Source organism: Pseudopipra pipra, chromosome 18 (genome assembly GCF_036250125.1).
Source record: "Pseudopipra pipra isolate bDixPip1 chromosome 18, bDixPip1.hap1, whole genome shotgun sequence".
Classification (NCBI taxonomy): Eukaryota; Metazoa; Chordata; class Aves; order Passeriformes; family Pipridae; genus Pseudopipra; species Pseudopipra pipra.
In genome coordinates this window covers 7327034-7349965 of record NC_087566.1, presented here as the reverse complement: position 1 = coordinate 7349965, position 22932 = coordinate 7327034, and the positions used below count along the sequence as shown (strand labels likewise).

Here is a 22932-nt window from a genome sequence, read left to right as displayed (position 1 = left end):
TCAGCTTTATCAGCTTTATTTTCCGTGTCACAGGACAGCTACAGACATGCACTGCTCCCACCCACGGATCTGCACAGCCAGGCCGTGGACATCTCCAGTGAGGAAATTCCTCCTCTGTCTGTGCTGGAAATCAGGGTTCTCCTCCAACCCAGGGAGTTTGGCCCCTTGGCCTCCAGCCCACAGGACACAGCGGTGGGTTCCATTCTCCCTGCAGTGAATCAGAGGATTCCCTGTGGTGGGTCCTGTCCTCCCTGCTGTGGATCACAGGTTTCCCTGACAGAAGTGAGAACAGGCTCCAGTCTGCCAGGACGTGCCAGCAGTGTCACTTCCACTGGGATGCTCAGGCACACCATGGAGCTGCTGCTGCTGGCACCGGGGCAGACAAAGAGGGGCAGTTTGTGGTGAGGAAGGCGGTGGCAGCTGCTCTCCTGCTGCCCCAGCAGTCCCTGTGTCCCCCGGCCACGCTGGTACTCTACAGGATGGGTGCCAAGCCCACCCCCTCTGCCCGGGGGGCTCGCGTGGTCTTCTCCGGCCGGATGCAGACAGCGAGGCGCTGAGGGAGAGAGCAGGAGAGGGAAAACACAGTGGGTTTCTGTGGGGGGAAGAGGCAGGCCCGTTGAGCCCCTAGAAGTTGAACCCCTAGAAGAGTACAGTATACTGGATGGCGTAAGACCGTTCCCGTGAGAAGCAGAGAAGATAATTAACCACTCCCATGAGCAGTCCGGCCTTGAGAAGCAGGGAGTTAATTGGCAAGTTGATAAGTAGGTTTAGGGAGGATAGAGATGTGCAAGAACAAAAATGTTGGCTATGTTCATGGTGCAGGTGCATGATAATGGTATTTTGTAGAAATTATATTATTTACAAAAAAGTGTGTGAAAAAATGTGGGCTAGCTTTCCTAATAAAGGATGCTGCTGCGCTGAGGCTGCAGACAGCACTTGTCTCAACTTCTTCTGCAGTGTGTGTTATGTATGTGTGTGCTTTTCTATATCGACCAAACCTAACTACGACAGCTACACCGCGACAGGTTTCCTTCCTGCCATGAAGCCACGCTCCTCTGAGCACTTCCCAGGCAGCTCTCCCAGTGGGATTTAACTGCCATATGAACAAAGATGCTGAGGACACAACCACCTGCCCAGCTCCCTGACCCTGGTCTCAGGCTGACCCGAGCAGGGGTCTCTGCCCACCCCAGCCCACCCAGGAGCCATGAGATTGCCCATCCTGCTCCTGACCTGCTTGAGAGACCCCGGTGTCCAGACGAGCTTGTACACCATGTAGAAGGGGATGCAGATGAAGGACGATGCTCCGATGAGGTGTCCCACCGAGGTGCTCCACTCGGGGTACTGGTAGTCAAAGAGGGTCAGGGGTGGCTGGTCCAGGAGGGAGCTGATGACTATGAACTGTAACGAGCGGAGCAGAGCTGTGAGGGACCTCAAATCCTGTGAGCAGGTTGGGCCCCTCACCCCAAGACAGACACTGAGGGGCTGGAGCATATCGAGAGAAGGGAATGGAGCTGGGGAGGGGGCTGGAGCACAAGTCTGATGAGGAGCAGCTGAGGGAGCTGGAGGGGCTCAGCCTGGAGAAAAGGAGGCTCAGGGGGGACCTTTTTCCTCTCTATAACACCCTGACAGGAGGGTGGAGCCAGATGGGGGTCATGCTCTTCTCCAAGGTAAAGAGTGACAGGACAACAGGAAATGGCCTCAAGTTGTGCCAGGGGAGGTTTAGGACATTAGGGAAAATTTCCTCACTGAAAGGGTTGTCCTGTCCTGGCACAGCTGCCCAGGGCAGCGGTGGAGTCCCCATCCCTGGAGGGATTTAGAAGCCATGTGGATGTGGCACTTGGGGACATGGGTTAGTGGTGGCCTCAGCAATGCTGGGGAATGGTTTAACTTGATGATCTTAGAGGGCTTTCCCAACCCAATTGATTCCATGATCTCCCCAGCACTGATGGCAGCTCATCCCACGGGTTATCAGGTTAAGGGGGTGGAACAAGATGATCTTTAAGGTCCCTTCCAACCCAAACCAGCCTGTGATTCCATGATTCTATTAACACCATCCATGTCCCACTGCTCCCCCTGCTCTCCCAGCCATGACAGGCCAGCGTGGACATGTCAGTGCCATCTCCCAGGCTCCCCCCCTCGCTGGGTGAGGGCTGGTGGTCTTTGTCTAACGACCCCCCATGAGACAGTGGCCTGTGAAGGCTGAGTGTCCCCGTGCTGAAACAAGACCGTTTGCTGTCTGCTTTGATGATAATACTCCTCTCTTAATAACCAGGGCAGAGTGCTTAGAGTCATAATTAATCCTCACAAGGCCTCTTCTCCTGCAGATCCAGCGAGATTAGACCCCTCTGCCTCTTGCCAACAGCAGCCTTTGAAGTGCCGGGGGAGCTGGCATTTCAAAGGGGATGGATCCAGCCCTGTGCATGGAGATGGACCTGAGGCCGGCCCTGCCAGGGATGCCGTGGACCAGGAGGATGAAATGAGGCTGCACTTGACCTGTCTGTAGTTCTGGCCATGGATACTCACTGCTAGCAAGGCAGGGCTGACAGCAACCCAGCACAGCTTCCAGAACAGCCCTGGGGTGAAGCCCAGCATGGCTTTGACATCGTGGGAGAACCTCTGTATCCCTGCCAGAGGAGAGAGCTGTCACAGCCCCACTGGGCACGTGGGTACAGGGACACTGACAGCCACATGGACACACCATCCATCCCCTTTCCAGGAGTCACACACAAGCTTCTGCCCCTCAGTCCCTGGATTTACTCACCTGTGTAGGGTTACACACCTGTGTAGGTGCCCACGGGATGTTTTCCGTGACAGAGGCAGTTTCTTACCGTAAAACCAGGACACAGCTATGGTTTCCAGGAGCACCACTGCCAGGATGGAGCAGCCAGCACCGAACTCCTCCAGCAGCTTCACCACGTAGGCTCCCCCCTGGAATAGCACGAGGAGGGAGGGTGGCTGCAGACCCCATGGGGGTGAAGGAGTGGGAGTGTGGGGGTCAGGGATGGGGCTGTTTCAGTGGTACTCACATAGGTGAGGGTGCTCAGGGAGCCCAGGAAAGAGACTGTGATGAGGCCAAGGACAAAGAGCTCCCGTCGCCCGGCCAGGAGCTGGGGGTACTCATCCATCACGGCCGTGATCACAGCCTCCAGGCCCCCAAACTGCAAAGGAAATGCTGGCATGGGGTGGGGAAATGGGATGTGGGGACAGTCCTGCTCTCCAAGAAAATCCACTCCCTCCATGGCAGAGTGGGGATGTCCCATCCCATCCCATCCCATCCCATCCCATCCCATCCCATCCCATCCCTCATCACCCTGCTGGGGACATGGCTGGGTTGTCCCTTTCCGCAGAGGCACCTACTGTGCTGTCCAGCCCCAGTGTGATCACCATCAGGAAGAAGATGATGGCGAAGAAGGTGGATCCCACCATGTTGGCAATTGCTTCAGGGTAGGTGATGAAAAGGAGGCTCGGCCCTAGGAGGGGACACTGGCTTGGTTGGCTGTCCCCTGGCACAGCCTGGGGTGTGGGTGGGAACGTGCTTGGGGAAGGTGCTGCTGGAGGGATGAGAACCTTTATCTCTGGCTACATCCTCCACCTCCACGTCCCTCATTTCAGCCATGTAGCCCAGCACGGTGAAGATGACAAAGCCTGAGAGGAAGCTGGTGAGGCAGTTCACTGCACTGGTGATGAGAGCATCCCTGGAAGGCAGAAAGTAGGGAGATCCCCCCCTCCAGATCAACCCTCACCCTGGTTGAGCTGCTCTGGCTACCTTCCCCCCCTCCCGTTCCCTCTTCTGGCCCCTCACACCAAAATCATCAGTGAAATGGGGAAAGATGCTCAGCCTGCAGCCACAAGGACCAGGAGCTGCTGGGATGTGGCCACGGGGACCAGGAGCTGTCAGGATGTACCCCTGCTGCAGCTATGCCTGTGCAGCCCCTGTGCCCACCGGGGCCCGTGGCTGCAGAACTCACCGGTAGCAGTTGTTGTGGAAAGGGTTGTAACTGGCCAGGGCAAGGAGTACTCCAAATCCAGGACCCAAGGAGAAGAAAATCTGTGCAGCAGCATCAACCCAAACCTGGTGGGAGAAGCAACAGGAGAATGGGCAGGGCAGGGGGTCCTTGGGGCTGGGCTGGGGCTGGGAGGTGCCCCCTGGTACCCATGGCATGGACACCCCATGGCACAGGGATGGGGGCTGTGTTGGCACATGTGTCCAAACCTCATCTCCTGCCTGCCCTACCCCCCCAGAGAATGTCACCAGGTGGAGGGAGCTGGTATCCACCCTGGGGTCCTGCAGCAGCAGAATTAAGCAATGTCACCTGTACTTGCCCATGTCTGGAGTGGGATGGAGTTGAGGGGAGCCCCAAACCCCCATACCCACTCCTGCTGGCAGGTTCGGTGCTGGCAGCACGGCCCTCATTACCTTTAATGAGAATTCTCAAGTGCTGCCTGGTAATTACCCACAGGAAGCCCATTGTCAGGCTGGGGCGAGAGCACGGCACAAACAAAACCCGGCGAAAATGAAATGGGTGATTCAATTACGGATTTACATTTCCAAGAACCTGTCCGGGGCACCTTGTTTCTGTGGGAACAAGGCCCCCATCCCCTGTGGCGGGGCCAGACCCGTGGGCAGGGGTGGGTGGGTGTCCCAGGGAGGGTGCCTGTGTCCTGCCATCCCTGGGGCAGTGCGTCCCCCCCGTGCACTCACCGCGGTGCTCAGGAGTTTGCCCCAGTCCGGGCGCAGGTAGAAGACGACCCCCCTCCAGGCGCCGGGCAGGGTGGCCCCCCGGATCAGTAGGATGAGGAGAACGACGTAGGGCAGGGTGGCCGTCACCCACACCACCTGGGGGGACAGAGCTGTCAGCCCGCGGCACCACCGAGCACCCAACCCCCCTGTGTCAGGCACAGCTCACTCGAGGTGCCCTGAGGGGCAGGGGCTGGGGGGGAGAGAGGTGATATTTTCTCTTCCTGCAGTCAGGTGAGTTGCAAAACCCCCACCTGGTGATGGGTCCCTCTTGCCCAGGGCTCTGGCATGTCCGTGTCAGGGCAGGGCTGCTGCTGGAGCCCTCCTTACCTTCCCAGAGGTTTTCACCCCTTTCCACAGGCTGAAGTAGACGATGGCGAAGATGAGGAAGAGGCAGAGGAGCAGCTGCCAGTGGATCTCCCCTATGTTGTACAGACCCCTGGATTTATGGATCTCCAGGACCTTCCTCCTGCAGGCAGGGGAGCAGGATCAACTCCAGGTAGGCAGTCCTGAGCTCCCCAAGAGCATTCCCACCTGACAGCCTGCTCCCAGGCACCTGCTTCCAAGCAGCAGACCCAAGTGCCTCCACAGGGACATGCCCAGCTTTAACACACCATCCACATCCGTGGACTTACGTGTAAAACTCCTCGGCAGGGGACCTGGAGAAGTTGGTCCAGGTGACGTTGCTCCTGCCGAAGTAGTTGGTGCAGTCAGGGGTGTTCCAGGGGTTGTCGCAGCTCGCCCAGGGCAGGGTGCCCGAGAAGGACGAGTAGAAGTAGTAGAGAGCCCAGGCAATGATGGTGTTGTAGTAGAAGGAGACGTAGAGGCCGATGATGCAGATGGCAAATCCGATGCCTGGGAAAAGCCAAGAGCAGGCTCAGCCCCTGGGACACGTCTGTGGGGAGCGGCACTGCCGGCATGGCCCTGCACCCCAGCACGTGGGGCCTGGGCTGGGGGCTCTCACCTTTAAAGATGGGGCAGATGCGCTTCCAGATGGGGATGGCTCCTGTCCTGTGGAACTGCCCCAGGGCCAGCTCCATGTAGAAGAGGGGCACCCCTCCAAAAACAGCCATCAGCGTGTAGGGGATGAGGAAGGCTCCTGTGGGGAGGGAGCAGAGCAGGGTCACCACCAGGCTGCGAGGGGAGGACCACGGTGTTGTCACCTTCCTCCCTCACGGTGCTGCCCCAGTGCAGCACGTCGGGCTTGGATGTGTTTGTGAGATGCTTTGGAAATGATCTGGGGCTCAGAGATGAGAGACCTTGCTCGGAGTCCCAGCTTCTTGGGCTTCCCAGGACTCCCCCTCTGGCCAGGATGCTACAAAGAGCCACACAAACCATTGGGGTGCAGGGGAAGGGACTCCAAGCACCCCTCAGGTCTAGAAGTATTTTGGAGAAAATCCCACTGAATATGCACAGCCACCCCAAGACGCATAATTAAGCTGTAATCTGCATTATTCATAACAATCTTATTTTTACCAGGGCTACACTCATACCCCATGGAGGTTTTGGAAGTGAAGCCGCTTTCCGAGTTCTGCTGGGACTAGTTAATTTAACCCCCACGGCTCCTCTCTCTGAGAGCCCTCTGTGTGCATGTGATGTGGCATCCCCAGCACCCTCAGCATCCCCAGTATCCCCAGCATCTCCAGCATCATCTCCAGTATCCCGAATACCCCCAGCATGCCCAGTATCCCCAGTACTCTCAGCATCCTCAGTATCCCCAGCACCCTCCTGTATTCCCCCAGGCTGGACTGGCCCAGCAGGGCAATGTTTTCTCCAGTGTTTCCCTTCCAGGCAGGTCCTGGGCTGTGGGTGAGCCGAGCACTGGCCATCCTGGTGCTGCTGTTCTACAGGGACTGTGGCTGTACTTCCCCAGAGCTGCTGCCTGAACTCCTCACCCTCCTGTGTGTGGGGTGGGTGGAAGTCCCCCACCCGATCCACAGCCACACAGAGGGGCTCAGCTTTGGTCCCAGTCCCACAGGAGCAACTCACAAATAACTGTGCTTCAGTGTGGGCACCTGGGATCCACAGTTTTGCCTTGAGTATGGAACTAATTATCTCTTTCTAATTTTCCCAAGCAGTAGAGGATGTTCCCTGAAAGCTGACTTTGGCAATTAAATCCGCTGCGCTTTCCCAAACAGCACAAAATTCTCATCCCTCCTTTTTGATTTCCATGTGAGAGAGGTTTCTACCCTGCTCCATTTAAAGCAATTTATTTAGTTGTCATTTACTGAAAGATTTTTCCTGCACTAAGCTTTTGTATCTTCATTTTCCATTGATCCTTCACAGGCTGAACCCCCCGGAGCCAGGGCTGCTCATGGGGTCCAACACTGCTGCCCAAGATCCACGGCAGGAGGGTGGGATCCTCATAAGGATGATTTTAAACCAAGCCACCCCAAAGGGCAGCTTCCCAGAGTCCCATGATCATAAAGTGTATGAACCTCCCACCCCAAATTTAGAGATCTTAATCCTTTATCGTGGTTTGGATTGGGCTAGTTTTCCCTTTGTGATCCTAGAGCTGCTAACACACTTCTAGCCCCATGGGGAAAGGAGGGAAAGACACCAGGGAAGAAGGGAAGGACCCCAGGGAAGGAGGATGGAGGGAATGGAGGAGGATTTTGAATGAAGAAAGAGGCAAACAGAACAGAGAGAGGTGTCAGGAGAAGTTGGGTCGGTCTCTAAACCGCCCTGTCCAGAGCAGAGCAGCTGGAGACAAAGAAAGAAAAGAAACAGGGAGTTTTTCAGGGTGGGAAAGATGGAAAAATGAGAAAAAAAGATGTCTTTTCTTCAAAAGAAGACTCAAATAACCCCAGTGGTGTCCTTACCCCCTCCGTTCTGGTAGCAGATGTAAGGGAACCGCCAGACGTTGCCCAGATCGACGGCAAATCCGATGACCGAGAGGAGGAAATCCATCTTTTTGCTCCACTTGTCCCTGGAGTGGGTTTGAGGGTTCAGGGGTGCAAGGCTGGCAAGGGGATCCGGGCAGGGCTGCTCTGCCATCCTGCTGCCCTGGCAAATCCTGCAGGATTCAGGCTGAGCAACTTGGGGCCGGGGAGGATTTTTCTGTTGCTGATGACAGATCCGAGGAGGGGAGGGTCAGGCTGACTGCGCTTCCCCACCTCCCGCTGGAAACCCACGGCACGGAGAGCAGCCGGCAGGGAAAGCAGAGCTCTGATCAAAGGCAGGAGGGGAGAGCAGCCCCCGAGCAGGGACCAGCCTGACCCCGCAGGGACCACCAGCTTCACCCTGTGAGGACCCACCTCACCCCGTGGGGATCAGCCTGATCTCGTGGGGACCAGCCTGATCCCACAGGGACCAGCCTTGCCCTGCGGGTCCCGTCCCCTCAGTACCTGCTGGGTGTATTTGGGAGCTGGGCTGGTGAAACAGGACCCTGTTTCTTCCTTCCTCCTGAAAAATCTTTATTTCTCTGTCCCTGGTGTTTTGCTGTTACCACTCTGCAAATGATGACACCAGACCCACTGGAGGAGGTGACCACTCATTCTTGCAGGGAAAGATCAGGAATTCTGGAATGGTTTGGGTTGGAAGGGATGTTTAAAGGTCACCTTATCCATCTGGGCTCGCTGGGTCTCTCTAGGGTGTGAATTGTTGGGAATAAGCCACATGAAATTGAAATAACTTTCACAGCTGAGCTGTGACCAGGAGGGAATGGCAGTGTCCCCAGAGCCACCACTCTGCCCTGTGTCAGTTTAACAGCAGATTTTACTGCAGTGATACATGCTTGAGCACGGGGTCACCGGGTGCTCCCAGGGCTCTGAGGGGCTCCAGCCCTGACTGTCCCAGCCTTTCTCATCTGTAATTAAGAGAAACTCCAGGAAAGACCATGAGAGCTGGAGCTGGAGCTGCGGCTTCAGGGCCAGGGTGAGCGGGTTGCTGTGACGACGTGACGCAGCTGCCTGGTGTCTGCCCGGTGTCTGCCCAGCACAGGAAGCCTCTGGACACTGTTAATCCCTCAGGCACACACATGGAGACCCGTTAGAAACCTCCAGTTAAAAACACATTTATTTTTTTGGTGTGTCTGGCCCCAGCTGTTTGGGGTGTCATAGAATGGAATCACAGAATCATGGAGTCACTGAGGTTGGAAAAGCCCTCTAAGACCATCAAGTCCAACTGTTCCCCCAGCACTGCCAAGGCCATAACTCACCCATGTCCCTAAGTGCCACATCTGCACACCCCTGGTTGTGGAGGAGGAGCAGGGGATATGGCTCTGCCAGGGGACATCATCCACTGGCTCCTTGCCTGCACATGACCCTGAGAGCCCTGGGAAGGGGATTTTTTCTCCTAATGAGCCACCCCACCTCACTGTGTGCCCCTGGGTGTCCCCTGACCTGGTGTGGGGAGCACGAACTGGAGTGCCCAGCCCAGGGCTGCCCCCTCCCAGTAGGTAGGGATGGGTGTAGGTTCTGGTCCCATCAATCCCCACACTGGGTGGGCTGCACTCCCCTCTGCGCTGGGGAGCCCAAAATTATTGTTCCTTTAACATGAAATTATTGTTCCTTGAACACCTCTCATTTCAAATACAAGTTTTCTGCTTGTGGGTTTATGAGGAGCAATGAGACTTTACCCCAAGTGAAGGGGTTGGGTGGGAGGGTGTCAGGGTGGTCTCTGCTCTGAGGGGAGAGTGAGTGGAGGTTGGGGGCGTCCCACCACAGCCAGACAGAGCCCCTCCACCATCAGCCCCCCTCTATGAGCCCCAGTGCAGCTTTCCCTGAGCCAAGCCCCAGCACACAGGTGAGGGACAGTTAATCTCCTGCGGTTTATACAGGATTTGTGTCACTCCTGGGACTTTGCAGAGCTGTGGATTCCAGTCCCAGTCCTTCAGCGCGGGTGTGGAGATGAAAGCCAAGGCTGTGCTCAGCAGTGGGGGCTGCGGGGGCTGCCAGAGGGGCTGCCCTTGTCCCAGGCTTTGGGATGAAGGTGAGAAATCCCTGCTGCTGGTGTGATCTGCCTGTGGAGCGTGCCAGGGGAGCAGGGTTTAACACCCTGACCAAAGATCAGCTCAAGCATAAATGACAGAACAGAGGCAGCTGGTGCCATAGCAGCTGTAAAAAATAATAGATAATAGATAATAGCATTTTCTCTTTGCTACCCTTCTTTTCTCTGGGTGGTTTACATGGAATGGCTCCGTGTAACGAAGGGGGAGACCCTCCTGTGCCCTGGTCCTGCCTCTGCTCAGGAAAGCTCCGCAGATGGACTCAGTCACTGCCAGGTCTGATTGAAGGAGCTGGCTGAGGGGTCTGAGGGGACCTGTGGGGGTCTGTGGGGGTCTGCAGGGGTCTGTGTGGAGCAAGGACACCCTCAGCACAGGGTGCTGGGCTGAGACCGTTTTCCTGGTGTGAATCTGGCATCGTTTAAAGCTGAGCTACTTTGTCTCCTGAAGAGCCCCTTGTTTTCCCCACATTAATCTGTTAAATCACATGGGATGCGCTTTGTCCTCCCACCTTGGGCAGAGCTGGGAGTACAGGAGCAGTGTGAGCCTGGCACAGCTGGAGCTGTTCCCACAGCAGCTCCAAGCTGGAGCTGTGCAGTGCTTTGCCAGCACAGGGATGTGCCTGTTGCTGTCTGAAAGCTCCCTGTGCTGAGGCACTGCCCGGTATCTGTTTCCCAGGCACCACTGCTGCTCCACTCCAGCCCAGGGATGTGCTGCACCGTCAGTTCAATACCTCCATCCCTGACAGATCCCCCAGGTCCTTGCTGGTGAATGAGCCATGAATGCTCCCAGTGCTCCCATCCTGCTCCCCCAGCTCCCACCCTCTCCTGGGGCTCCCGACCCCCCACCCGTGCCGCCGTCCCTCCACAGCGGGTCAGGGCCACGCTGTCAAAGCAATGAGGGCAGAGCTTTGAAATCTCCGTTTTATTTTAGAAGCTGCAAGGTGGAAAGAGCAGTGCAGGTTCTCAGGTTCTCAGGGCTGCTGGAGGCAGGAGGAGGGCGGGGGAGAGGTGTCTTGGGGAGATCATGGAATGGTTTGGTTTGGAAGGGACCTTAAAGCTCATCTTGTTCCACCCCCTCCCATGGGCAGGGACACCTTCCACTATCCCAGGTTGCTCCAAGCCCCGTCCAACCTGGCCTTGAACACTTCCAGGGGTGGGGCAGCCACAGCTTCTCTGGGCACCCTGTGCCAGGGCCTCACTCCCCTCACAGGGAAGAATTTCTTCCATTAGCTTGCTGTCTCAACACAGACACACTCCGTTTATTTCTGCTTTTTCCTGTTATTTTCCTTACTCAAAGCGCAAGTGACCTTAGATTGAAAACAGTTTAAATCCAGCTCAAATCAGATTTAAATTTGAATATCCACTGCAGTAGAAGTTGTTTCAAAACACCAGAATGACTTGATTAGCAGATTGCTTTTATCCCACCTGCTCATCTGTGCAGGGAAATGCAGAGGAGCAAATTGTGGTCTTAAAACAACTATCCTGTTTAAGCTGCAGAGGCAGTAGTGGGAAGTTTAATTTAATTAGCATGATAATCAGAGATGTAACTTAATCACATTAAGTATAGATCAACGTGCTCTCATTTAAGCTCTCCAGGCTCCAGAAAATAGGGGCCAATCATCTCCCACCTGTCTTTAATCCAGGGAGAAGAAGAATGTTCCAAGAGAAAGGAATCAGCAAGGCTTGGGGAGAGTTTGTCCTTGTGCTTCTTTCAGCTGATTTTTCCCCAAAGGAAGGTAATAAATTAGCAATTATTACCCCTGTGTAGCAGGGTTGCTCCTGGATGGCAGGTTCAGGTCAGATGGTCTCATCCTGGGTTGGAGAAGCTTCATAGAGATTGGAGCTGTGCCAGGCTGTACCTGACATGGTGCTGTGCCCAGCTTCTCAGGAACCTGGCACCTTCTCTGTGCCAGCATCCGCAGGTACGCAGAGCCACAGCTCTGCTCTGCCCCAGGGAAAATTTGGGGCCAGGGGAGCAAGTGAGCTGCCTCTGCCCTGGTAATTACACTCACTGCTATCTCATGGTGCTCCCACACGGTGTTTGATGAGGCCAGGACACATCATCATGGGTATTTATTAGTGTGTATTAATTGCCTGTCCAGGCTGTAGGGCCTGTGGTCACCAGTACATGACAGGCAGGGTGGCAGAGCTACAAGCACATCTGGAGCCCCTGGTCAGGGCCAGCTCCTGACTGGGCTGTGGATCTCAGGTCAGACCAGGAAAGCCTTGGGCTCCTGTGTCTTTGGTCCTTCTCCTCCCACACCGCTTTTTAGGGGAAGGGGACCCCATCCACAGGGTTCTCCTGTGGCAGACCCCTGGCAAAGGCTGCTGGGCAGAGGAGATGTGCTGGTGCAGCTCGTGAGAGCGGCACTGGACTTGCTGCCCTGGGCGTCCACAGCCAGTGTCCATAAGGAGCAGAGCTGCAGCCATAGGGACAAACCAGGCACACAGTCCCCAGCATGGCACAGCAGTCCTGTGTCACTTGCAGGGAGCCCAACCTTAGGCCAGGGTGAATCCCTGGGCTGGGATCAGAATCCTGAGGGTCAAGTCAATGCTCAGTGACTGCAGAGGGGAGCTGTGACCCCCACCAGCAGCACCCAGAGCTATCCAGGCCAGATTCCCATGGATCCTAGAATCTTTCTGGGATCTATCTGGATCAGGGATCACATACTCCCAATCAAGCTGTGCCTGTTGCTGCAACTTTGTAACATTTGTGCTGCCACCACCTTTGTTAACAGGAAATAAACAGCGAAAAGCAAACAGAGGACATGGAAATAGGTTTTCCGCTACAAGGGATATGGCCCAGGTCTCCTCCTGGCCCCTGTAAGGTACAGAAGGGAGTGAATTCAGATTAAGTCTGAGTCCGGAGCTCCCTCCTGTTCTCCTGCCAGTCCAGGTACTGGAGGGGAACCATTGGGAGCATCATTCCTGCTGTCTCCAGAGCCACCAAGCACCAGCATGGAGCGAAAGGCTCCGAGGCAGAGGGTGCAGCTCAGCTCTGGGAGCAGCGGAGGAGATTATGGGGGGCTGGCAGAGGTTGGAGCACGTCCCTGCTGTCCATGCCAGGATTAGTCCCAATGGCAGGGATGGCCAGTGGGGCTGTGCCAGTGGCCCTGTGCCCACATGCAGCACGGCCGGGCACTGCTGCCCTTGCAATAATGTGTTTTGTAGTTATTGGAAACCGGACTGCAGAGGAGACGGGATGCTGTTTCTATGGAAATGTCCTGGAACACCAAATGAGGAAAAACAGAAGATGCGTTAATGGAGCTGCGGGAGGGCCACTTTCTGAGGGGCTGTGATTTTGAGAGGAGGAAAAGGGGGTCTCATGACTTGGTCTCCCCTGGTCCCTGGAGTGTGCCTGGATGGTGTGGGGCTGTGAGCACGTGGGTGCTTCCCCCTTCGTGGGACTCTCAGAGCCCTGAACCCCTATCCAAGGATGGACACTGCCCCAGCAACCTCGTGTGCAGGGACACCCCGAGGGCTCTCCCTGTCCTGTGTCACACGCTGCCGTCCCCGGGCACCTCGGGGCCCCTCGGCCTCGGGTGACCTGGGGCCTGGCTGGGGGGAAAGGGGTCCAGCTGGGGGGTGCCTGGGGGCGGTGGTGTCCCCTGGGAGCTGGAGGATGGCTGGGACCCCAGTGAGGGGCCGGTCCCGGCTGAGCCGCTGCTGGGCGTGCCGGGGGTGCTGGTGCCCGGCGATGCCAGGGTCAGTGCCTGGTGTCGGGGGTGCTGCGGGTGCCCGGGGATCGGTGCTGGGGCTGCCGGGGGTACTCGGGGTGCGGGGGGTGCCGCTGCCGGGAGTCCCGGGGGTGACGGGGGTCCCGGTGCCGGGGGTGCCCAGGAGTGCAGGGGCTCGGGGCTCGGTGTCGGCTGTGCCGGGGGTGCCGGTGGCCGGTGCTCGGTTCCCGGTGCCGGGCGCGGATTGGCGGCGGCGGCGGCCCCTCCCCGGCGGGGCGGGCGGCCCGTCCCGGTGTGCCCGGCAGTCTGCGGGCGCTGCGGAGCCGAGCAGGGCCATGGCGGCTGCCCCGGCGGGTGAGGATGGGAACGGGGGGACCGGGGATGGGGCCGGCGGGGCCGGGCGGCACTAACGGGCCTCTCTCTCCTCTTCTCCCCGCAGAGGCGGAGACCCGGCAGCGCCTGCTGCGCACCGTCAAGAAGGAGGTGGGTGCGGGACCCCCGGGAGCAGCCCCCGACCCCCGGCCCGGTGCCCCGCGGGGACCTTCCCAGGGGGAGCCCCGGGCCCGCCCGCCCGCGGCATCCCGGGCTCCCGCTGCTGCTGCCGCGGGTTAAACAGCCCCCCTCCCCCCCAAATAAAAAAAACAGCCCCGACCGGGGCCGAGAGCCCACCCCGGGGCCATCAGCCCACCCGGGCGCGGCTGCGGGTCTCGGCGGGCGGAGGAGCATCCCTGCAGCGCCAGTGCCCGGCATCCCAGCGCCCCGCATCCTGGGAAAATCGCCTCTGCCTGGGCGCAGAGCACACCACAACTTGGGATTTTCCGCAGGGAAAAAGGGGCGAGTCCCGGTGCTGCATCCTTCCCTTGGGAGCGGAGATGGGACGAGCCCTCCCGGCAGCGCGGTGCTCCTTGGCAGGGCGGGGGGCGGCGGGTGCTGGGGACCCTGGCCGGGAAAAAGGGGGGTGGACACATGTGTGCCCAGTGCAGGGTGATGGCATTTCGCATCTCGCTCTGCTCCCTCTTCTCAGGCATCTTTAACTCTATTAGTTTAGACTGTGTTTTATGCTGGGCTGCCTCGAGCTCCTCCGCCAGCGCAGAGCTCCGTGTTTATCGCCTGTGGCGTTACACCGAGAGCCCACAGTACATCGAGGAGCCGAGTCCTGCCCTGTGCTGGAGCGTTGGGTCACCGGGAGCGGTTGTCACCTCCTGCCCGTGGTCCGTCCCTGCAGGTCATCCCCCCAGAATATTGGAGAGGGGATGAGTTTTGTTTCTGGTCTTGTGAGCATATCGATATGTACCTTAGGGGCTCCGGGAAGTGGAAGACGCTGCTCGGGGTCATGTGAACCAGACCTGTGGGTGGTGGGTCTGGGGAGGGTGACAGTGCTGTTCATCCGGACCATTTCCCACCTTTAATCCTCTGCCGGGTGTGGTGCTAAGGAATACTACCGGTTGCCTGGGCAACTGCTATTAAACCAGGAAAAGGGTATGACATTTATTTAGCGTGGTGGATGGAGCTGCCATCTCATTATTACTGTCTGTGGCTGCTCCTGAGCGCAGAGACACGACGGCCTGAGCGTCGACTGCCTCTGGGGGTAGGAGGTGAGGGCTGTGCTCCCAGCTGGGAGCTTCTACCAGAGCCCACTGTGCCTCTGTGGGCTCTCACTGCCCGTGAGCATCTCCCGTGCTGGCCTTCAATGCCTGGCTTCACTCCCTCCCAGGGCTGTGTGCTGGGAGAAGGTGCAGCTCGTGCCTCAGGAAGCAGAGCTGGGCTTGTGACATATCCTTCCCACTGGCATTTGGGGAGGTAAATGTGGGTTTGGTGAATGTTAGTAAAGCCTGAAGGAGGGAGGGGTGCGTGGGGAAAGCCTTTCTGCCCTGGTGCTGTGGTGGGGGTGTTTGACACACTCTGGGATCTCTCCAGCAGCCCGTTAGTGCTAATGGAGAGCAAGGACTTTTTCCTTGTGGTCCCATCGCTCTGGACTCCACCTTGGGATGTTGGTGGGGATGTGGGTTCTCTGCCTACACAGGTTGTCTACATGGTTGCCCTTCCTTTGCGGTTTATCCCTGCCTGGTGCCCACAGCCACACAGGTGGGGGAATTCCACAGGGAACCCACACTCTGTGCTCTCCACCTGGGCTTTGTTCTGGTAGGAATTAAAAAACCTGGGGAAACATGATCCTGTAGATTATGTAATTAATTATTTAGCAGCATTCCTGAAACTGGGAGCAGGTGGGACATTCTTGTGTCTGTTACTCCCTACTCATTAGGCCTGTTTTGCTCATGCTTTTGGTTTTTCTTCCTCTCCTAAACTGACCCCAGGTTAAGTCAGGAGCTTGTGCAGACTCCAGGGAGCAGTAGAAAGGGCCAACTGCAGAAACCTCCTGTTTGGTTTTTTTTTCCCACTCCCAGAATTTTTACCTTCCACAGACCTGTGTATTGTCATGTCACTAGACCATGTCTGTTTTTGCTTCAGCCATGGCTCTGTGTGAGCTGCTGGGGCCCTCAGTGCAGGTGAGCTCTGCTGAGACAGGGGACAGCCAGGGATCATCCTTGGGGAGCTGTGCCACATCTGTCATCCCAGTGCCATAACTGAGTGAGTAAAACACTGGGAAGGCAAGGTCTGATCCGAGCAGGGAGATCAACAGTAAACTGACATTACCCAGAGCACTGTGTGAGCCAGCAGCCCTCGCTATTGGGCTGTTGCCATGGTTAATGCATTTTATTTTGAAGCAGTCCTGCGCTGCAGTGGTTGTACATGTTGAGATGAGTTGTGTTATCTGTCACCGTCTCCTTCCTCTCCCCCTCCCCATATGGTCACAATAAATCAAACTAAGCCCAGAAGCTGCAGAATTGACTATTTGTCAGCAGGCTGCAAGGGAGGGAGAGAATTCTGACTTTGTAAGGAATCCTGTTTCCTGTTGTGCAGGATAAGAAGCATAACCAATATTCTCTGATTTATTTTTTTTTTTTAGAGCTTTTATCAAGTGGAATGAGGCTTCTTTACAAACCCAGAGCCTGAAATACCCAGGCTTGAAGGAGTGTGGGTTTTTGACTACAAATATTCTCCTTGAGCCTGTGCTCCTCCCCTTCTTTCACAAGTTTCGTTTTTAAAAGAGGAGGTCTATTTTTAACCACCTCCAGGTAATTGCATTGCACAGAGGGGTGGGTGGGGAAGCAGGTGTTACCAGTGCAATACACCTGTGCTGTGTGTGCCTGGAAAATGAGTTGAGTGAAAAGCTGAATGGAATATGAAAGTAAACAGTCATCTTGGTTATTCTTCTGCAAAAACTTAGTTTATATTTAACTTGCCACTCAGCAAGCAGCTTTAGTTCTTTACTCGTCAGTAACCGCTGAGCTTGGATTGAACATTTTGCTGTCTGTTCTTAGAATTCTTTTAAAAATTTGGTTTGACCACAGCCTGCTTGTCTTCTATCAGATATATTGTTTGTTTTTAATAGCTTGAATGGTTGTCACTGTGTAGCTGTTGACTAATTCCTTCATCATGTGTCATGGGGACAACAGTGAGTCTCTTCCTCCCACCCTTTAATCGAAGCCCCCACTTTGCAGCCACATTGTCTGGTTTGTGGCTAAATAACACAAATCACTGGTAAGAGCAATATTTTTGCATCATGGGTTTGTTTTTCTACGTGCCCGTGGTTCCAAAATATCAGATTGCGGGCGTCAGTGCCAGCTATTTCCTTCTGGATTGGTAGAAAATTGTAAATTAATTTAATGTTACTAGGATTTGAAAAATTAATGTTGAGAGCTTTAAATGCTCTCAAAGCCAGTTCATGAAAAAAAAAAAAAGAAAAAGGCTTTTGTGTGGCTGTCAAAAGTGCTCAGGCAAGATGAAGATGAGGATGAAATGAGGATGATGAGCTGCAGGTTGGTAATGAAAGCTGCTGTTTGCAGAAGGACCTTCTGATGTCTCTTAAGCACCCAGGGCAGCCCTTTTCAGCTGTTCCTGTACTAGGAGTAAACAGATATCCTTTATGCAGCATTTCTGGATTGCCTGCATCGATCTGCTCTGAAGAGCAGCACTGATCACTGGGGACCATTTCCTCTCCTTTTAAAGATAAAAGCAAAGGGGTGCACGAGTACTCTCATGCTCCAGAAACCACTGGCTAGATCCTTCATCCCCAGAGCAGGTTTTGTGCTGCTTTTCCCCTTCTTCACATCTCCCTTCAGTCCATGTGCCTCAGTCCTCCTTCCTCCCCACCCAACCTCCCCTCTCTGCTGCCAAAATATCATCCCCTTCCCTCCTGATGTCCTGGCTGTTGCCATGGAAATACCTGGGTTTGCACAGATTCAGGACTTCAGAGCAATTTGGAGCTGAAAGTTGCACTTGATTTTGGTGCAAATAGTGTCAGTCTTTGCTATGTTTAATTGAATCCAAAAAGCTTGTCAGGGTGACATCATCTGGGAAAACAGGAGCCTTGGGATGAGAGCAGAACAGGGCAAAGCTTCGAGGTCAGGTGCTGGAAACACAGAAATGACTAAAGTTTTCCTTAAATGTTTCCTTAAATGTCTGTATTGAGCATTTACAGCAACCAGTGCCAGCAGTGCCAACAGATGGCTTGGAAATGTGTGTTTGACAAGCACAACAGGAATAGAACCAGCTATAACGTGATCTTAGTGAGCTTAAATTAGTGTTGTAAGCACAGATTTTTGGCCAAAAGTTGATGCCCTATGAAGAAAGTCTGGTGCAAAGCACTATCAGGAAATACACATCTCTGGGATCATTCCTGTGTCCCCCAGGGTGCATTCTTATCTTATGGATCCTTCCATTAATATTTTTTAAATTTACTTTCCAGCCAACTGCCCAGATATTCAGGGTTCTTCTCCCCCTTCCCCTCCAAGGAGCCTCATCCCAGTCCCCAGCTGTGAGCACACGTTGTGCCTGGGGAAGGTCTGGCCTGGAAATCCCACGTGTGTCACGTGGAGGATCCCTCAGCTGCAGAAAGTGCCATGTTTTATTCAGCAAGCAGCGATAAATAATTAAATAAGACTTTTAGAAAAGCCAAAGGTCTCCGTGGGTAGGACTGTGATCGATGTTTCTGTGGCAGCAAGAACAGGGAGCTGCCAAATGGTTTTAAAGGCAAGTGCCTGGTGCCCTCAGAGCTGTCCCCAAGCTGTCCCCCCGTGCTGGGGGGACATCAGAATGTCTGGTGAGAGCCCTTAGATCTCTGGGTATAAATAGTGCATGTGCTCTGCAGCTGGGGGTGTTTTAACTGATCAGAGCCCAATTAATTTGGTTTATTTAATGGTCAGCCAGTAAAGTCTTGGAGAAGTGGCAGAGTGTGGCTGCAACTTGTGATGGTGCTGAGCAGTGTGTCTGGCACCTGCCTTTGGATAATCAGGGTGTTGTTGCTGGATAGATAAGAAACATGATAACGCATCAGAAACATGGAATCTTTCAACACTGTCTGACAATGTGAATTTTATAAACAAGTCTTCTAAAAAAAGATATTGTAGCAACAAGACAGGCAACAGGCAGACGTTTCATTTTCAAAGGAGAAGATAAATCTGATTGATGACAGGTTTTGGTCCGAGAAGTTCTGCTTTAGCTGAAAAGGTGGCTTTTAGCTCCAGCATGGGTGGTGAGATCCAGTGTCTTGGGATTTCCATCCACCATTCCCAGCACACAGAGACTTCTGTGGGCACTGGGGTGGCCAGTCCAGAAGGACTTGGGGTCTGGGTGTAATGTCTTTGTGTCCTGGACCTGAGCAGAGATTCTGCACTTGCTGTGCCTTGGACACTGAACCACCTTTGGCACATCCAACCAAACCAGGCTTGTGTTCCTGCTGGGAGGTGTTCACCTGTGCTGCAGGGGAATTGTGTTTGTCATGTACAGCCATGCCTGGGGTTGTCTTAATATGGCATCTAAGTGATCCTTCAGCATTTTAAAACACCTGAGAAGTGGCAATGCTGCAGTGCTACAGGGACACACCTTGTGCAGAGTAGGGAGCTGCTTCCTGTGGAGCTTAACCAGAGCCTGTTCCTGGAAAGGGACCTTGGTTCAGAGAAGCAATTACAGAAATGCTCAGATTACAGCAAGGGCTGCCCACGTGGACTTGTTGCACCAAAACTGACGTGGAAAATGGGATTTTAAGTGTGAGAATTAACTTCCAAACACATAATTAAAGCAGCACTTACACTGTGATGAGGACGAGAAAACTCCAGCTCAGAAAAGAATTTGAAAAGCAAATGTATGAAAGCAAACCAAGTTTAAAGCCTGAATCATCCATGGGTTGGGGTTTTTTTGTTGTTGTGGGGGTTTTTTATTTGCTTGGGGGTTTTTTTTGTCTGTTTGATGGCTTTTGTTTGAGGGCCTGTCTGTTGAATCTGAGGTGGATTGAAGAAGAATATTGAGCCTGGCAGTGCTGGCTTAATGGGCTTGATGATATTGGAGGTCTTTTCCAACCTAAAGAATCCCATGATTCTATGATTCTGAGGGGATACAGCCAGTGCAGATTCCTGGCTCTGGTCTTGCATCCTCTCATCCCACCCAAGTCCTTGACACCCCATGCAGAGGTGGCTGTTCAGAGGGAGCAGAAAACATCTTCATCTCCACTCTGTTTTTTTACTGTAAATCCTTTGTTTTCAGGATGTGAGTTACGTGGACATTCAGCAGAAGGTCTTACCATGTTTGCCCAAAACAGATTGACAGCAGTTCCTATAAAAACACACTTCTCTGAAGATGAACTCAGTCACTGGAACATTTATTTTACTGTAGCTTTTACTTACATGAAGGGAAGTCCCACTCCGAGGGCTGAAATCAGACCTGGATCTGCTCTCCCATTGCTTTTGCTGCAATGTCTGGATGCTTTGCCACGTTTTTTGCTCTGCCAGACATTTTTTGGTGCTGGATCTGGTGACCAGGCCTGTGCCTGGGAGTGTCACCGTGGCTGTACCTTAGAGCTTGCTGTTCTCAGCCTTTGGCAACGTGACCGAGCTTCACCTTGGAGCAGGACTGGGAAAAGGATCACACTGGGAACTCTGTTTGCATCTGGCTTACTGTAAACAATTTCACAGAGTTATGAGCATGGCCAAATATAGGGGAGGTGCTGTGCTCCCATAGAAATGACTTGATAACCAGCAAAAGGCTTTGCAAGAGGGATGGCAGGAAAGCAGTGACTGCAAACATCCCTGAATAAAGGGATGTCAGGAAAACAGTGACTGCAAACATCCCTGAATAATCTATACAGTACAGGTTGTATGGGAAAAAATCCAGCCAGGTAAAACAGTTGTGAGTCAATATTGCCTTAGACTAATTAAACCCGGAGTTCTTGGCTTGCTCCTGGTCCCTGCACCTCGGTGGTGGTTGTAGCTGTGGTAATATTTGGCTTGTTCCAGCAGTATAAATGACAGCAGGGCTGGGTGACAGGAAAACTGGACTTGGATGGAGTGTATCCCTGGGAATTTCATAGCAGAGAGGTCTAAGCCTTCATCCCTCACTGGGGTCTGGGGTTGTTGGATAGGTGAGGGTTTGGTTTCCTTTTTAAGCGTGAAAAAAGCAGTCAGTGAAATTAAATTCTAATAGCAGAGTTTGGGCTGGGATGGAGCTGCCCAGGGTGAGGGGAACCACAGGAGGGGCTGAGGGATCAGAAGCCTCCCTGGAGGAATGGGGTGCAAGCTCAAATCCCTGGTCTGAAGGAGGTGCACCAGGATTTCTGGTGCCCCTAAGGAATGCCATAACCTGAGCTCCACTCAGCGCCTGTGGTTCTTGGATCTGGCTTTGGAAATGGAACACAGAGGAGAAAAAGTGGTTTTCATTGTAGTTCAAACATTGATGTAAAGCACAGCAGGATCAGCTCTCCTGTTCAGGAGTCAGTGATTCAGACTGTAGTGGTTCAGGTAGTGTTGAGACTGGCCTGTCTTTGGTTGTGGCTTTGGATTATAAATTATTAATTAATGCTGTTGAGTTTGTGTGGACACCCCGTTGTGGGGTGGCCCTGTCACCCTGCTCTGTTGTCTCGTCCTGTGCTCACAGCTGGAGCCAGGAGGATTGTTTGTACTGTTGTGGAATACTTGATGAGATTCCTCTCTAGTTTACCTACAGCTAAATTATTAGTTGCTGTTTTAATTTCCTTTCTCATAAAAGAAGAGCAAACATCTCATTTCCCTAGGCTGGCCTGAGATCCAGAGTGGGCAGCTTCATCTGTTGGGATTGTTCTGGCTACAATCGGAGAATTAGCATTAAAATGCTGGAATGCAGCACATTTAGAGGCTGTTCAAGTCTTCTCTGTGGAGGGAGCCAAGTGTGGCTGAGCTGTTCCCCATCCCCTCAGTGTCACAAACTCCTGGTGGATCTGGGAGCACGTGGCAGATGGGATCCGTGGTGTTTGTGATCCCAGCTGGCTGTGGAGGGGTTGGGGTCCAGGTGGGAGAATCCTTTGGGACCTGCAGACAACAGCATAGGAGGGGATCTGTCAGAGGTTTTTTGGTTCTCTGGCTTAGAGCTGTCCTTCAGACATGTCTGTTTATGGGCAAATGTAAGATTTCTTTCTTAGTATGTAGAGAAAGTTAGAATCTCTTGATTCTACGCCCTGGAAGTGTTGATTCTGTTCCCTGGAAGTGTTCAAGGCCAAGTTGGATGGGGTTCGGAGCAACCTGGTGTAGTGGAAGGTGTCCCTGTCCATGGCAGGGGGTGGGAATGGATGAACTTTAAGGTCCCTTCCAACTCAAACCATTCCATGATTCCATAATATCCCTTGTTTTCTGTTGCAAGGCCCTGTCTGTCTGTCTGGCCCCTACCTGCTGTGACTGGTATTTGTGTTTGTCACATGCCAGGTGAGTGCCCTTGTTGCAGTGCCCTTTCCACTTCTAGTCCTGCAGATTTATTTTTAGTGCGATAACCTCAGTCAACACAGTGCATTTTTTTTTACTTTTAATGAGTAATTTTCCACTAAACTGTGTCTCTTGGAAGGTTTTTTGTTTGTGCCTCGAGCGCGCAGGTGGTTGGAGCTGGAGTCCTGCTGTCCTGGCTGCTCCACAGGCCCTGGACAGGCAGATGGTCACTGCCCTGGGGAAGGCCCTGGGCCGGTGTCACTGCGGGTGTTGTGTCAATATATTCAAATTTTGAACAAATATTTGAATATACTGCTTTTTGGAATATTTCCTAATTTAATCTGAAGCTGGTAAAGATATAACTCTGTGCATTGGTTCTCAGGTGTATTTTGGGGGGGGGTGGGTGTAAAATGCTGATATTACCAGTGTCGCCACAAGGGTAAATTTACTATCTGTGCATTGTTGTTTTCTGGTGGATCAGTTGGATGTGGGAGAGGGAAGTGCCGTGTCCTGCTGACAGAGGAGGCTCAGCCTGGCTGGGTGAGGTCCATGAGCCATCTGGACAAGGAGAGCTCAGCCAGCTGGGAGAGCCAAATTTTGGGGAATCCCTGAGGGCCCCAAGACGTGCCTTGTCAGACCTCCCTTCCAGGGCTGCCCCAAGGGGGTGGTTGGTGATGGGTCCTGAGTTGGCTGAGGTTTCAGAAGGGGGGACTGGCATGTCTTTGAGGGACATGTGTAATGTCAGGTGGGGGAAAAGGAGCAACTCTGGTGTTCACCTGGGCAC

At 53.9% G+C, this 22932-nt stretch overlaps 2 protein-coding genes across 5 annotated transcripts in view; one reads left to right on the top strand and one right to left on the bottom strand.

The window, feature by feature from the left end:
• On the bottom strand, window positions 1-7805 carry LOC135424064 (sodium-dependent serotonin transporter-like). Its single transcript, XM_064674890.1, has 13 exons — window positions 7561-7805; window positions 5703-5837; window positions 5374-5593; window positions 5069-5207; window positions 4703-4837; window positions 3969-4072; window positions 3568-3695; window positions 3358-3470; window positions 3027-3158; window positions 2829-2928; window positions 2524-2624; window positions 1231-1398; window positions 1-553 (listed from the first exon to the last, which is right to left on the bottom strand). The coding sequence occupies exons 1-13, from the start codon at window positions 7733-7735 to the stop codon at window positions 473-475; spliced, it is 1731 nt and encodes a 576-aa protein (XP_064530960.1). The 5' UTR covers window positions 7736-7805; the 3' UTR covers window positions 1-472.
• A 5843-nt stretch (window positions 7806-13648) lies between these two features.
• Window positions 13649-22932, top strand: part of SGSM1 (small G protein signaling modulator 1) — a 39130-nt gene continuing 29846 nt past the window's right edge. For 2 of the 4 annotated variants that reach the window (XM_064674879.1, XM_064674877.1), the window contains exons 1-2: window positions 13651-13716; window positions 13802-13845. In XM_064674879.1, the coding sequence (XP_064530949.1) occupies window positions 13698-13716; window positions 13802-13845 (63 nt within the window). In that variant the 5' untranslated portion in view covers window positions 13651-13697. Of the gene's footprint in view, window positions 13717-13801; window positions 13846-20577; window positions 20597-22932 lie in introns of those variants that run through there. The other 2 variants (XM_064674881.1, XM_064674880.1) reach the window with 2 other exon arrangements.

Bases quoted from the DNA above. Each gene is read 5' to 3' on its own strand.
- LOC135424064 (XM_064674890.1), bottom strand. From the start codon at position 7,735: ATGGCAGAGCAGCCCTGCCCGGATCCCCTTGCCAGCCTTGCACCCCTG. The intron at 4,838-5,068 runs GTAAGGAGGGCT...CTGTCCCCCCAG, and splicing joins GGGTGAAAACCTCTGGGAAG to GTGGTGTGGGTGACGGCCAC. The intron at 4,073-4,702 runs GTGAGTGCACGG...TTCTCCCACCAG, and splicing joins GCAAACTCCTGAGCACCGCG to GTTTGGGTTGATGCTGCTGC.